This window comes from Dendropsophus ebraccatus, chromosome 11 (genome assembly GCF_027789765.1).
Source record: "Dendropsophus ebraccatus isolate aDenEbr1 chromosome 11, aDenEbr1.pat, whole genome shotgun sequence".
NCBI lineage: Eukaryota > Metazoa > Chordata > Amphibia > Anura > Hylidae > Dendropsophus > Dendropsophus ebraccatus.
Genome location: NC_091464.1, coordinates 50,905,982 through 50,920,484, shown reverse-complemented (window position 1 = coordinate 50,920,484; position 14,503 = coordinate 50,905,982). Strand labels below are relative to the sequence as shown.

The 14,503-nt window shown below is 42.1% G+C and overlaps 1 protein-coding gene across 3 annotated transcripts in view; it reads left to right on the top strand.

Moving 5' to 3' along the window:
- NEK8 (NIMA related kinase 8) overlaps positions 1–14,503 on the top strand; it is a 64,360-nt gene that overhangs the window by 29,202 nt on the left and 20,655 nt on the right. For all 3 annotated transcript variants that reach the window (XM_069945542.1, XM_069945543.1, XM_069945544.1), the window contains exons 6-9: positions 6,897–6,976; positions 7,952–8,139; positions 9,721–9,868; positions 10,025–10,101. In XM_069945542.1, coding sequence (XP_069801643.1) covers positions 6,897–6,976; positions 7,952–8,139; positions 9,721–9,868; positions 10,025–10,101 — 493 coding nt within the window. The remainder of the gene's footprint in view (positions 1–6,896; positions 6,977–7,951; positions 8,140–9,720; positions 9,869–10,024; positions 10,102–14,503) is intronic.

The following is a 14,503-nucleotide window of genomic DNA, read 5'->3' as shown; positions in this document are numbered from 1 at the left end:
TGATAGAAAATCAATATCCAACCTCTTTGTTCTCAGAGAGACAAGCCACCATCAGATCTGTCTGGCTATGGCTTACCCCTCCTATAGAGGACACACAAACACTCAGATGTGCCGAACGTTCCTGTGTATGGGGAGGATGGGGTCGTATGGGAGAGATAATTGTCAGCTGAAGGATTGTTCAGCCAGCAGCTACTGAAAGTGTATTGCCACTTTAAGGGCCATATTACACAGCCTGATATTCCGGAGAAGTGATGGCAATCTGGTAGAATGGAGCTCGCTTAGCGAGCCTACTACATGGCTCAATTATCGTGCAGCAAAGGCTGTATATATATATATCATTAGTGATGTTTGTGTTCAGCCCTTGCTGTATATAGTAAACAATAAAGATATATACTACCTGATCACGTTCCCCGGTGTCCTCAGGCCGTGTCTGTGATATATACTACCTGGTCACGTTCCCCATTGTCCTTAGGCCTTGTCTGTGATATATACTACCTGATCATCAGCTAATGATTTTTAAACTTGCCAAAAGACAATGATTAGTTGATGACTGTTGTCTTTGTATACACAGAGCGATATCGGACAGATTAGGACAATTGTCGCTCGGTGTATTAGGGCCCTTAGTCACATTCAGTCAGTTCAGAAGGTTACATGCCGGGACTGCCACTACAGGCAAGGACCGACGCTACAGGCCAGGACCGACGCACATGTCAGGACCCCCGCTACAGGCCAGGACTGCCGCTACATGCCGGGGCCGCCGCTACATGCCAGGACTGCTGTTAGTGTTGTAAAGATGTGTTGTATAGATTGACCACTGCATAATTACACCATTTACAGACCAATATTAGCACCACACCATGACCGCCACATAATGGGGGAGATTTATCAAAGGGTGTAAAATTTAGACTGGTGCAAACTACCCACAGCAACCAATCACAGCTCAGCTTTAAGCAGTGCTGAAAGGAAAGTGGAGCTGTGATTGGTTGCTGTGGGTAGTTTGCACCAGTCTAAATTTTACACCCTTTGATAAATCTCCCCCAATGACTCTATATATACACCATATAGAAACCAATATTACCGCCATAGACTGATCACCATATAATGACTCTGTTTATACACTATATACAGACCAATATTACTGCAATAGATTGATCATCGCATAATGATACTATATACAGACTAATATTACTGCCTTAGACTGATGACCGTATAATGACTTTATATACACTATATACAGACCAATATTATGTGGCAGTCACTGTATGGCGGTAATGTTGGTCTGTATAGAGTGTATATGGCGATATTATGTGGTGGTCACTCTTAATGACTCTATATATACAGACCAATATTACTGCCATAGACTGACCACTGCATAATGACTCTATATATACACTATGTACAGACCAATATTACCGCCATAGACTGACCACTGCATAATGACTCTATATATACACTATGTACAGACCAATATTACCACCATAGACTGACCACTGCATAATGACTCTATATATACACTATATACAGATCAATATTACCGCCATAGACTGACCACTGCATAATGACTCTATATACACTATATACAGACCAATATTACCACCATAGACTGACCACTGCATAATGACTCTATATATACACTATATACAGATCAATATTACGGCCATAGACTGACCACTGCATAATGACACTATATACAGACCAATATTATTGCCAAAGAGTGACCACCACATAATGGCTCTATATACAGACCAATATTACTGCCATAGAGTAACCGCCACATAATGACTCTTTATACACTGTATACCGTCACCAAGCTCTTCTCTCAGCTCCTTCTCCTGTTACACTAGCCTCCAACCTCCCCTGCCTTGTCAGGTGACTCAGCTTGCTCAGCTCCCATTGGCTGAACAACTGCAAGTAGGGATGGTCTGAACCGAGTTCGGTTCGGGTTCGTACGAACCCGAACCCTCGGTAATGATCCGCGCTGTCTGCCCGCTCCGTGGAGCGGGCGGATCCAGCGGGAGGACCGCCTGAAAAACTGGGATACAGCCATAGCCATAGGCTGTATCCTAGTTTTCCAGGCGTTGCTCCCGCTGGATCCGCCTGCTCCACGGAGCGGACAGACAGCGGGAATCTGCTGCCGAGCGTTCGGGTTCATACAAACCCGAACCTTGGCAGGTTCGGACCATCCCTAACTGCAAGCCATCACTTGTCACATGTCACTTGCTTATCTTCCCTCCGACTGACTTCGGCACATAGGCAGCCCCCCCCCCCCCCCCCCCACCTTAAGGCCTTATTCCACCAACAGATCTGACGACAGATTATCTGCCACAGATTTGAAGCCAAACCCAGGAACAGACTATAATAAGCGAACAGGTCATAAAGGAAAGACTGGATTTTTCCTCTTTCCAAATCCACTCCTGGGTTTGGCTTCAAATCTTTGGCAGATAATCTGTCGTCAGATCTGTTGGTGGAATAGGGCCTTTATACCCTTTGTCCTGCTGCCGTGGACTCAGTGAGTGAATGAGTCATGTCACTAGAGAATATAAGAAAGTGACAATCGGAGCTGAGCAAGCTGAGTCACCTGACAAGGAGGGGGAGGCTGGTGTAACAGGACCTAGAGCAGCCCTCCTGCTGTTATCCTTACAAGAAGGAGCTGCCTGGTGACGGTGACGACAGTCATTAGGTCTGTGTGAGTTAGGACACTTCCTGGTGGGGGGTGGAGGGGGGAAAAGACAGGGAAGGGAGGCAGAAAGGTGATTGAAGCACATTACAGAGTTATATAACTTTGTAATGTGCTTCAATTACTGGGAAAAAGTTTTTCATGGCACATGTCAGGGCAGACCTCTTTTTTTCACAATTGTGGAGGAGGGGGAAGATAAAATAACATGATCTCACCTCCCCGACTCCAGCACTGATGACTCCGGTCCCTGGGTCCTTGGCCGCTGCTTGGTCTGAGTGGGGACCCAGGACGTGACGTGTCAGGTCCGCTCAGCCAGTCACCGACCACAGCGGGGTCCCTTGTAAAAAAAAAAAAAAAAAAAAGGTCTATCCAGACTTTTCCAGAGAAGGAAAATGCAACTGATATACTCATGCTGATTCTAGATATTCTGCTGCCTTAGGTGAATTCATAAATGGGGGCCCCCCTCCCCCGACCTGTTCAAGCACTATTGTCTATCCTTGGATGGACACACAAGACATAAAAAGTTTTAAAGTTTCCCATTCCACGAGTGAGTGTACAGTTTTTCACTCTATTGCTTTACCAAATTAAAAGAAAAAATAGGACATACAAGACTGCTCAAGGTGATCTTATTCATGGCCATACTACCATTACACCTTGTGTTCCATTTAAAAGAAAAGTGATCACTTTTTCTGTCTGAAGGACTTGCTTGCATTCTGCCTCTGTATCCAGCTATCATTTCCAGGTCATGGGTTAATGAGGTCAGTGATTTGTAGCAGACAGTATAATTTATGGCCACCACATAGAACATGCTGTCCCTCAGACATTCTGTAAATCTGCCGCCTGAGCAATAAACTCATTCGGCCTCATGGCAGGAACTGCCCTGGATATGCTGATTGGACATAATGGAAGATTGGCTTTCTTTAAAAGAAGAACAGGGGAAAAATTGTTTATATATATATATATATATATATATATATATATATATATATTGTGGTACCTTGATTTAAGAGTAACTTGGTTTAAGAGCTCACAGTTTTTTTTTAATTATGACTTTGTTTAAGAGCATTGCTTTGGTTTAAGAGCTCCCTGTACCAGGTGGGAGCGCGAGTGGGGGAGGGGCATGGTCTGCATAGTGGGGTCTACAGCACTGTACTCTGACCCAGGAAGTCTCACTCACTTTCCAAACTATAGCAGATCCATTTCAGGCTGGGGCTTACGTCAGGGGACATGACTGTGGAGGTAATCTCTTTATAGCTGTAACTCCTCTCTCCCCAGACAGAGAGTGCTGCTATACTGTACCTACATATGTCCTGCTCATTCCTTCATGCTCCCTGCAGTCTCTGTCAGCCCTTGTGTTTTCCATCCTCTTCCTTACTGTACAGGAACTATCAGATATTCTGCTGTTTCTTAATGTTTGTTTCATCTGTTTTACATGTTATTCAGAATAATATATCATTATTTTTGGGGTGTGGAACCAATTGTCTGCATTTCTATGATTTCTTATGGGAAAATTTGCTTTGGTTTAATAGTGGATTTGAATTACAAGCATGGTCCCGGAACGAATTATGCTCCTAATCCAAGGCACCACTGTGTATATATATATATATATATATATATATATATATATATATATATATATACAGTGGTGCCTTGGATTAGGAGCATAATTTGTTCTAGGACCATACTTGTGATCTAAATCCACTCTTACACCAAAGCACAATTTTCCCATAAGAAATCACTGATATGCAGACAATTGGTTCCACACTCCAAAAATAATGATATATTATTCTGAATAACATGTAAAACAGATGAAACAAACATTAAGAAACAGCAGAATATGTGATATAAGTTACTGTACAGTATAGCAATCAGCATGTGGAGTATAATGTATAGTAACTGCATAAGCCTGAAAAACAGCAGCAGTTTGTAGATACAGGATGGAGGTGCAGAACCCCATAATGCAGTAGTGTAGTACAACAGGCTAGAATAGAGAAGCAGGGCTACTGTCAGAGGTCTGTGTGGTCACATGACAGCAATGGGGAATGGGTGTGTGTTCAGCATGGACCAGTCAGAAAGTGCTGTGCAGGAGGACAGTGACAGAAACATCTCTATACAGCAGTGTGAATGGCTGAGCCGAGTATAAGTGCAGGCACATTATAGCAGCAGTGTGAATGGCTGAGTATAAGTGCAGGTACATTATAGCAGCAGCAGTGTGTATAGCTGAGTGTGAGTGCAGGTACATTATGGCAGCAGTGTGTATAGCTGAGTGTGAGTGCAGGCACATTATAGCAAGAATGGAGAGGATAGGAAACACAAGGCAAATACTGCATATGTGTGGGCACGTAAATGCAGTACTCTGGGGAGAAAGGGGTTATAGCTATGTAGAGATGATTTGGAAGGTGAGGGAGACTTCCTGGGTCAGAGTACAGTGCTGTAGACCACCCTATGCAGACCATGCCCCTTACCCACTTTCCCACCCACCCAGTACAGGGAGCTCTTAAACCAAAGCAATCCTCTTAATCCTTTGTATGGCTCAGGGCACATTTGCTTTCCAATGACAGCACAACCTTGTAGGAACCCATACATACCCTGAAATAGCTATCAATTGTGTTCAATGGGGCAGGGGAATAAGCCACAGTCACTAAGCTGAGGCAAAGGGACAGAAGCATTAAGTGGGGTACCTCACCCCTTTAGCTGTGATCGGCTCTGCTTGGCTTTAATCAGAGATGACTGATATACATATACATTCTCTAGATCTATACACCGCTCTGTTTGTCTCTCAGAGGAGAACCATGTAAAGCCAAGTACACATATCTTTAGACCACATCTGCCCCTTTGTTATAGCCATTAGTGGGAGTCTCAGAACTGATATGTCACCATGTATCTTGCTGTGATTCTGGTTACATCCTCCCACTGTTTAGAGTGTATGTTGGTGGTGGGATTGTGTAGGTGGGGGTTTCTTATCTTTGTATGCTATGACTATTAGAACTACATTACTGATAATTACTTATATGCAATCCTTCTCCCGGTTACATAACATTACACTTCTATGATTAATGTGGAATGACTTTTACTCAGACACGCTGCATTTCTTATATGACACAGCCTTCTCAGACTTGACATTATCGTGATCTAACATGAAGATGGATTCATAGCAAAACTGCATAAATATTTTACCCACAGTCATCTGACATTCACAAGTTGTAAGACGACGTTGTTATCTATTATATCTTAGTTGTGTTTCTTATTTAGCACTATCATATTCCACAGCACTGAACAGAGGTCTCCTTCATATACATTATGCCTAGTGCTAAGAATGCTGGTATCTGTGGTATGCTTACACTTATACCTTATTACTTTTTCATGTGCCCTCACAAGTATGCCCTCAGAGATGAGAGGGGGTGAGTGCCAGTGGCGCAATCCAGTAGCAACTATAAGTTAAACAAAATGTAGATGATACATTCACTTTAAAGGGGTTATTCCAAAATTAAAAGACAGTATTGGGGATAACAAGCTGGGACTCCGCTCTGATTAGAATAGCGGTCGTTTGTCCAAAGAATGAATGGAGCAGCGCCATGAATGCTTGGCCACTGCTCCATTGATTCTCTATGGGGCTACCAAACATTGCAGAATCACACTAAGTAAAGAAAGATAATGTCTAGCAGAATCACCATAAAATTTGATCTTTATTCAATATCCAAAAGAGATACAAACAGGAACATGGAGGGGGGACGGGGCCTAGGCCCATTCCAATTGCTGCAGATTGTGGTGTCTAGATGCCAGTCATGTTACAGAGGGGGTGGGGCCTACGGCTCAGATGTGGGTGGAGATATGGGGCACTATGGCCATTTAGCCCCGCCCCGTACAGCACTGTTCACCAAAAATAAAATGGATTTTTGAGGGGAGAGACCACTAAATCCTTTATACGATAAGATATGAAATGTCCAGACTATAAGTTTAAGAATGGTGCTGAGAACTTGAATGGAAAGGGGGGACAATATCACTTTAATGTATTCGGCCACCTTTTGGCTAAATGAGGGGGCACTTCTGCACAAGGGAGTAGACATCTGGGTGCGCTACCTGCCTCCATGGCTTATGTTACTGAGCTGCAGTCCATGTTAAGCCTTTGCAGTGCCACATAATGAATGATTTGGTCTTCTAAAGAAGTTTCCCTTTATAAAGTTTATAATCCTAAAAATGATGCTTTCTTTCTCTGCAGAGTGGAAAAGCCTTTGGCAGCAATGCCGGCAGTAAACCGTGGACGGCCAGCTGGCAGGATCCCCAGCGCCAGATCCCGCGGTGAGGATTAACAAGCCCCTATCTTTATTATATTATATTGCTTACGAATGTTATTTCATAATAATGATATATAGAGTACCGTGTAAAAGCTTGCGGCACAGTAGGAATAATTTCACAAATAGAAATGTTAATAGTTTATTTTTTATCAATTACCAAAATGCAAAGTGAATGGATGTGAATCAGAAGAGGAATCTGAATCACATCAGTATTAGATGTGACCGCTCTTTGACATCAGCGTCAGGTCTTTTAGGTAACTCGTACACAGTGTATGAAGAAACTCAGCAAGGAGGATGCTCCAGACATCCAGACCCTCAATCTTCTTTGGATGCTGTGACACTGCTCAGATCCTTCTGTCTGTTCATGTGGTGATGCTATTGAAAAATACAACTTACCCTTCAAAAAAAAAAATCATTTAAAAAGTTACATCAACGGGAAAAAAAAGTAAAAGTTATGACCGTCTGAATACAGCATTGCAAAAATGAGGTCCTTTACACCAAAGAGGGTTAATTATTGTAGAAATTATTTTCTACATAATTCTGCACATTGGCCACTGCAGTGGTCGGGTTACTAAAGTCGGTGGCGTCTCTCTGGGGGTGATTTATTCATGTTGTACACAGTCCTGAAATATAACTATCTAGGTGCCCATAATTCAGTTTTATACAAGACCATGCTTGTTTCTTGGCTATGTTCTTCTGATGAAACGCTCTGAATTTATGTGATATTCCTGGAATCTACAGCGATATCATTTGTCAGTAATGTGAACATCCTATCAGTGTCTAAGTGCTGTAATGAAATCCTGTGACGGACTGGCCGCCCATTTATTTAACATGACAGGTGCCTATTATGGATCCACAGGCAGATGCGTGCAACACATTCCATTATTTCCTACTATCACCTGGTTGTGCCAGGACATGTTGTGGTGGAGCAGACTATTCGGAAGTTCACGTCATTGTTATGTTTGTGTTGATTTCTCAGGTGGCCGTGTGGGGTGTTCTCCTGCAAAGCCAGGTATCCCTCCCCCTCTATCCTCTGTGTACACCTGGGGAAGCGGGATCACCACTCCTCTTCGCCTGCCAATGCTAAATACAGAGGTGGTCCAGGTGTCAGCAGGCAGAACACAGAAAGCCGGAGTCACCAAGTCTGGGCGGATTATCATGTGGGAGGTGAGCATCCCTGAACTCTGACCCATGTTACAAACACAAGACCTGTACCTGTTTTATAGTAATAACAAGGCACGTAAAGACTACATAGTAAAATGGAAAGGTAAAGTAAGGGACAGAAAACTTAATGGGATGATTCATCGGGCAGTGCCAGAAAACTAAGCATTGCTATTCCATATTATCACCCAAATGTGATATACATGAGTTACAACTATATTTATTTAATATATATTAAAAAATAGCAGCTTTGTAAACCATCTTGAGTAAAAATATCCTACAGTTTTTCATGAATAAGCTCCTATGCAGCTTCAAGTCCCTCTTTTTCTAATATGTATATAGCAGCTTAGCCAGAAGAAGGGGCAGATAGAAGGGTTTAAAGGCACCTATACTTAATAGATGACCCTTGGCTGAACCTATCAAGAACACATGCTTGAGAAGAGCGTACATATGTGTAGGGAAATAAGAAAGAATAGCAATTGACCAGATGCTCATTCGGCTAGAATTGCTGAATTGTGGGTGTAGTAGGAATCATCCCTATTTTCTTTAAGGGTACAAACCCACTTGACGTATTTGCTGCGTGAATCAGTCTTAAAAATAAGCAGGCAAAACGCAGGTTGGCTTTATACGATTGTTCTGCATTAAAATACGCAATTGCGTATTTTTGAAGCGTGAAGCTTGTTGTTAGCAAAGCATTAGTTGTTAACAACCTGTGTGAAAAACGCATGTAGCTTCACGCTTCAAAAATACGCAATTGCGTATTTTAATGCAGAACAATCGTATAAAGCCAACCTGCGTTTTGCCTGCTTATTTTTAAGACTGATTCACGCAGTAAATACGTCAAGTGGGTTTGTACCCTAAAAGTGAAGTCCGGGCAAAATAATTTACTTACTACAGCATGGCGTGTTCAGGTCTCTGTAAAGTTGATGTCACGTCACATAAACTGCCGACATCTGGTGCTCCAGTCTGTCCTATCTCTGCATCGCTGCCGACACCTGCTGCAGCGATAGGACAGACTGGAGCAACAGGTGTCGGCAGTTTTTGTGACGTGACATCAACTTTACAGAGACCTGAACACGCCATGCTGTAGTAAGTGCAGGGAAAATGCACTATAGGTGCGTTTCCCATAATAAGTGTCTATTAGTAATTTTAATAACATTTGTTGGGCAATAACATATTTTAAAATTATTTTGCCCAGACTTCCTCTTTAAAGTGCTAAAGGGACACAATTCCCATGTAATGTATATATTATTTAATGGGTATTTATTGAGAGACTGATGCCATGGAGGAGTGTTGGTGAATGTAACACTCAGCATGATGGTTTTACAATGCACTTTATAAAACTAGTGCTGTCCTATGAAACAGACCTTAAGACTCCTCTTCAGCTTGAATAGCAGAGGAGGTCTCTTTGAATGCCCTTATGTTTCAGCCAATTGATATGTAATTGAATTTGCATCAGGAGAAGTTAGTGTAGTCCGATTGATGGAGTTCTGTGTCTACTATAGCACAGTTTGTTGTTATTTAATATAACATATATTTTCCTTTTAGCTAGGTGTTCATGTGATCATTTTTCTCTGTTATCCTTAGGCCCCTCCAGTAGGCGCTGGAGCTCCATCTCTCCCTGGCTCTATAGAGCATGCACAGCCTCAGTTCGTTTCACGCTTCTTGGAGGGCCAGTCTGGAGTAACCATAAAGCATGTGTCCTGCGGTGACCTGTTTACTGCCTGTTTGACAGGTGTGAAAGCTTGTGAAACCATTGGGAGACATAGTATCTGACATTCTCATGGTCTCTTTAGATATAAAGAAGTGGTTGTCATTCATTTGTCAATACGGAAACAAGAAAATGGAATGTAATGTGATTGTGTTTAATCAGGCTTTCGTCTGTCTCCAGACAGGGGAATCATCATGACATTTGGCAGTGGGAGCAATGGTTGCTTAGGACACGCCAATTTCAATGATGTCACTCAGGTAAGGTTTATTAACTGCGATGCCTGAACTTTATTATAGTGTTGGTTTTGCTAAATACATGAAAGGTCACTTACTGGTGCATTCACTAAGCGATTCCCATCATCTGCTCTAGCAAAGACAATGGAGAATGTATTATGTGAAAGGGGGAGAATGCGAGGGAACTAGTGCAGGTGCCTCGTACTTTAAGATTACTTGGAACCTATATAAAAAGAAAAATAAATGCACTCTGGGAGCGGTAACATTCCTATGGTGGGAACAGGGCTCTATGAAATAAATCACTCACAATTGGTGAGTGGTAAAGCTTCACCACTCACTGCAGACCAACGCCCAAGAGATTAACACCACAATTCTGTCGGAATCGCTACACCCCCCAGAGGATCCAAGTCACCAGTCCAACATGGAAAGGCATAAAAAACAAAAAAATTGGGGAGTGATCTATTCATTAGCAATCTATTCTCTTTGCTAGATAATAGCTCGCTCCCTATTTTTTTTTTATTTTTTATGCCTTTCCAAGATTCTTCGGAAGGCAGCACCTCACTTTGCTTTGGCACCAGGTTTGATAAATTCCCCACAATGTCCCTGGCCAGCCTTCCCAAATCGCTTTAATTTTGCTTTATTAAAAAATTAAAAAAAAAAAGCCAAATTATAATTGAGTTTATCAATTAATACTTCCTGGAAATTGAGGAAAAGTCAGAGTCATAGTTTTGACCAGTCAGGGTCTCGGTGCTGAGACCCCCACTAACTAGTTAATATATCTGGGAGAAGCACACGGCTGTGCATTTCTCACTGTAGTTCACCACTCTCATTGCAGGAGACAGACTCCATAGACCTATAATGGAGCCCATCTTTTGCAATAAGACGGATTAAATGGCGAGCCAGAGAGTGAAGCACACAGCCATGCACTTCCTCTGGCTAGATCTAACAATCAGTGAGGGTCTTAGCACTGCAACCTTGACTGATTAAAACTTTTGACATATTTGTGTGACATGTTGAAAGTGACAACAACGCTTTAAGCAACTAATCTGGTTCATCTAGATTAATAAAACCGGTCGAATAAGAGTGAGTTCACACCTCTGCAGTCAAATCTGTGACAGTTCCTGCATCCTGACAGACCCCATTAATTTAAAATAGAGTTCAGTGTGCTCCATTGTAATGTCCCTTGTTTTGTCAGAAGGCAAGTGCATGAATGCTATTCTTCTCATCAAATATAACATAATCTGCTATGAAGACTTTTTTCTAGTGATAAGAGTCTTTGGTAACCTAGAGAGACTTTGTTTCTTCTGTCCTATCTAAGGGTAGCATAGACTAGTGTCAGAAAAGTGGAACAGGATGATGTATCACTTATTACATTGTTTTATGCAGCCGATTCGCATATATCCTCCTGAATAACATGGACAATAAGTAACATTATGTGTGTGAGTCCAGTAGTCCTCAATATTCATGAGAAGCAGAAAACTCCGCCCACCAGCTGCTGATTGGCAGTTATCTATCCATGCCGTGTATAGGCAGTCAGCTGTGAATCAGCAGCTGGAGGGCGGGGGGAGGGGTGTGGCAACAATCCTATTCTCCTGCATATTAGGAGAACAGCTGAACAGAATGATGTAAGCAATTCGTCAATCTGTTCAGCATTTCTATCACTAGTTCATGCTGCCCTCACATAAGGCAGCATAAACCTAGTGAAAGATTTCCTTTAAAGGAGAAGTCTGGTGAAAATTTTTATTAAAGTATTGTATTGCCCCCCAAAAGTTATACAAATTAATAATATACACTTATTTCGGGAAATGCTTATAAAGTGCTTTTTTCCCTGCACTTACTACTGCATCAAGGCTTCACTTTCTGGATAACATGGTGATGTCACGACCCGACTCCCAGAGCTGTGCGGGCTGTGGCTGCTGGAGAGGATGATGACAGGGGGACACTGAGGGACACAGGGCACTGGAGGGACACTGAGCATCCCTCTGCCATCATCCTCTCCAGCAGTCACAGCCCGCACAGCTCTGGGAGTCGGGTCGTGACATCACCATTTTATCCAGGAAGTGACATCACCATGTTATCCAGGAAGTGACATCACCATGTTATCCAGGAAGTGACATCACCATGTTATCCAGGAAGTGACATCATCATGTTATCCAGGAAGTGAAGCCTTGATGCAGTAGTAAGTACAGGGAAAAAAGCACTTTATGTGCACTTCCTGTAAAAAGTGTATATTGCTGATTTATATAAACTTTGGGGGACAAAACAATACTTTAATAAAAATTTTGCCAGACTTCTCCTTTAAGCACAACCGACACACCGTTTTGTTTAAAGTAAAACATGAATGCATGAAACATGAAAAGTACAGTGGTGCCTTGGATTAAGAGCATATTTCATTCCAGGACCGTGCTTGTAATTCAAATCCACTCTTAAACCAATGCAAATTTTCCCATAAGAAATCACTGATATACAGACAATTGGTTCCACACCCCAAAATAATGATTTTTTTTTATTTTGAATAACATGTAAAACAAATGAAACAAACATTTATAAACAGCTTAATATGTCATAATATAAGTTACTGTACAGTATAGCAACCAGCATGTGGAGTATAATGTACAGTAACTGCATAAGCCTGAAAAACAGCTGCGGTTTGTAGATACAGGATGGAACTGCAGATCCCCATAATGCAGTAGCATAATACTACAGGCTAGAATAGAGAAGCAAGGCTGCTGTCAGAGGTCTGTGTGGTCACATGATAGCAATTGGGAAGGGTGTGTGTTCAGCATGGACCAATCAGGACTGACAGAGACTGCAGGGAGTATGAAGGAATGAGCAGGACATATGTGGGCACATACTTGCAGCGCTCTCTCTCCGGGGAAAGAGGGGTTACAGCTATGAAGAGATTACCCCACCGTCCTGTCCCCTGATGCAAGCCCCAGCCTGAAGTGGATCTGCTATGATTTGGAAGGTGAGGGAGACTTCCTGGGTCATAGTACAGACCTGTAGACCTCACTATGCAGACCATGCCCCTCCTTCACTCGCCCTTCCACCCAGTACCAAAGCAATGCTCTTAAAGCAAGTCACAATTTTGAAAAATTGTGAGCTCTTAAACCAAAACGCTCTTAAACCAAGGTACCACTGTATAATGGAAAGATTTCCACCTCTTCTGTGGATTGCTCCTAGTATTAGCTCACATATACTGACCAATATATTGCTGTGTAAAAGTGGCCTATATCTGTATTATAATCATGTATAGTATAGAAGTCGATGGGCTCTATACACTGTGAAACCCATAGGTTGTAAAGAGCAGTAATACATTGATGTCCATGAGAGCTAACCATATAACAATACACAGTTTATTTCCTATCTATGTAGGCTAGGTTTAAACGCTGTCTATGTGGCTGGCAAGCACCGTATTGCTAAAAGAACAGCATATGCTACAGATTGCAAAACAAGGACAGGAATGTTTATGAAACAGTAATCACTAATGAATAAGAAATGCTTCTCTTGGAGCGGGTTCATCATGCCAGCTTGTGTAGGCGAAAGAGAACTGCACAGTCACATATTGCTACATTTACATGCAACATTTTACTGAGCTTGCCAATGGATTTTCTGGCTGGAGTGCTTTGGATAAATGTTAAATAACTTCATTATTGAATGGGCTGTTATTCTTCCATCTTGCTTAAAGGGTATTGTTATTTCTTCATTGTAAAGGCCAGTCATGTGGATCATAAGTCCTAAATCCTATAGGTTCAGAAGCTATGAAACTAGGGAGACCCTTTTGTGATTTTGCTCATTGAGCACCAGGAAAGAATGTGCATCATCTGCAGCCAAAAATACAAGATTGGATAGTGACTTTTTATCTTTATTATGAACCTGCTTCTCAGGCTCCTCTTGTGTTGTTATAGAGTGTAAGGCCAGCATAACAGAGGAATCCTGTATACATCCATAATAATACTGACTGTGTCCTCAAAACAACCCCAAGCCCAGCAGTGAGCTTTTTTATTAAATTTTATATAGCTGGATACAGGTGTAAAGCCTGAGGCCTCATTCACACACTGCAGATTTCAGCAAATTTTTGCGCCCAAATCAGAAATGGTTACAAAGAAGAAAACTTAACATGATTTTCCTATGAGTTCCGGATGCACTGTTGGCTTACAAGTAATGATGGAATTCCTGACCTGATCCCCAATATGAGCATGAAGCTAACTTGTCTAGGAGTCCAGGAGGATCCTATAGACTTACAATATGAGTCCATCCTTGTCACGTGACACTAAACCAGGAGAGAACACGCTACGGGCAAACTTCAACTAGCTTGTTCTCATGATATATTTGTTTCTACAACATATAAAAAAAACACCCAGGCATCAGATCTCTGTAAAATTCACATTCAGTTCAGGTTTGGCACAGTTTGGCTGCAGCCTCA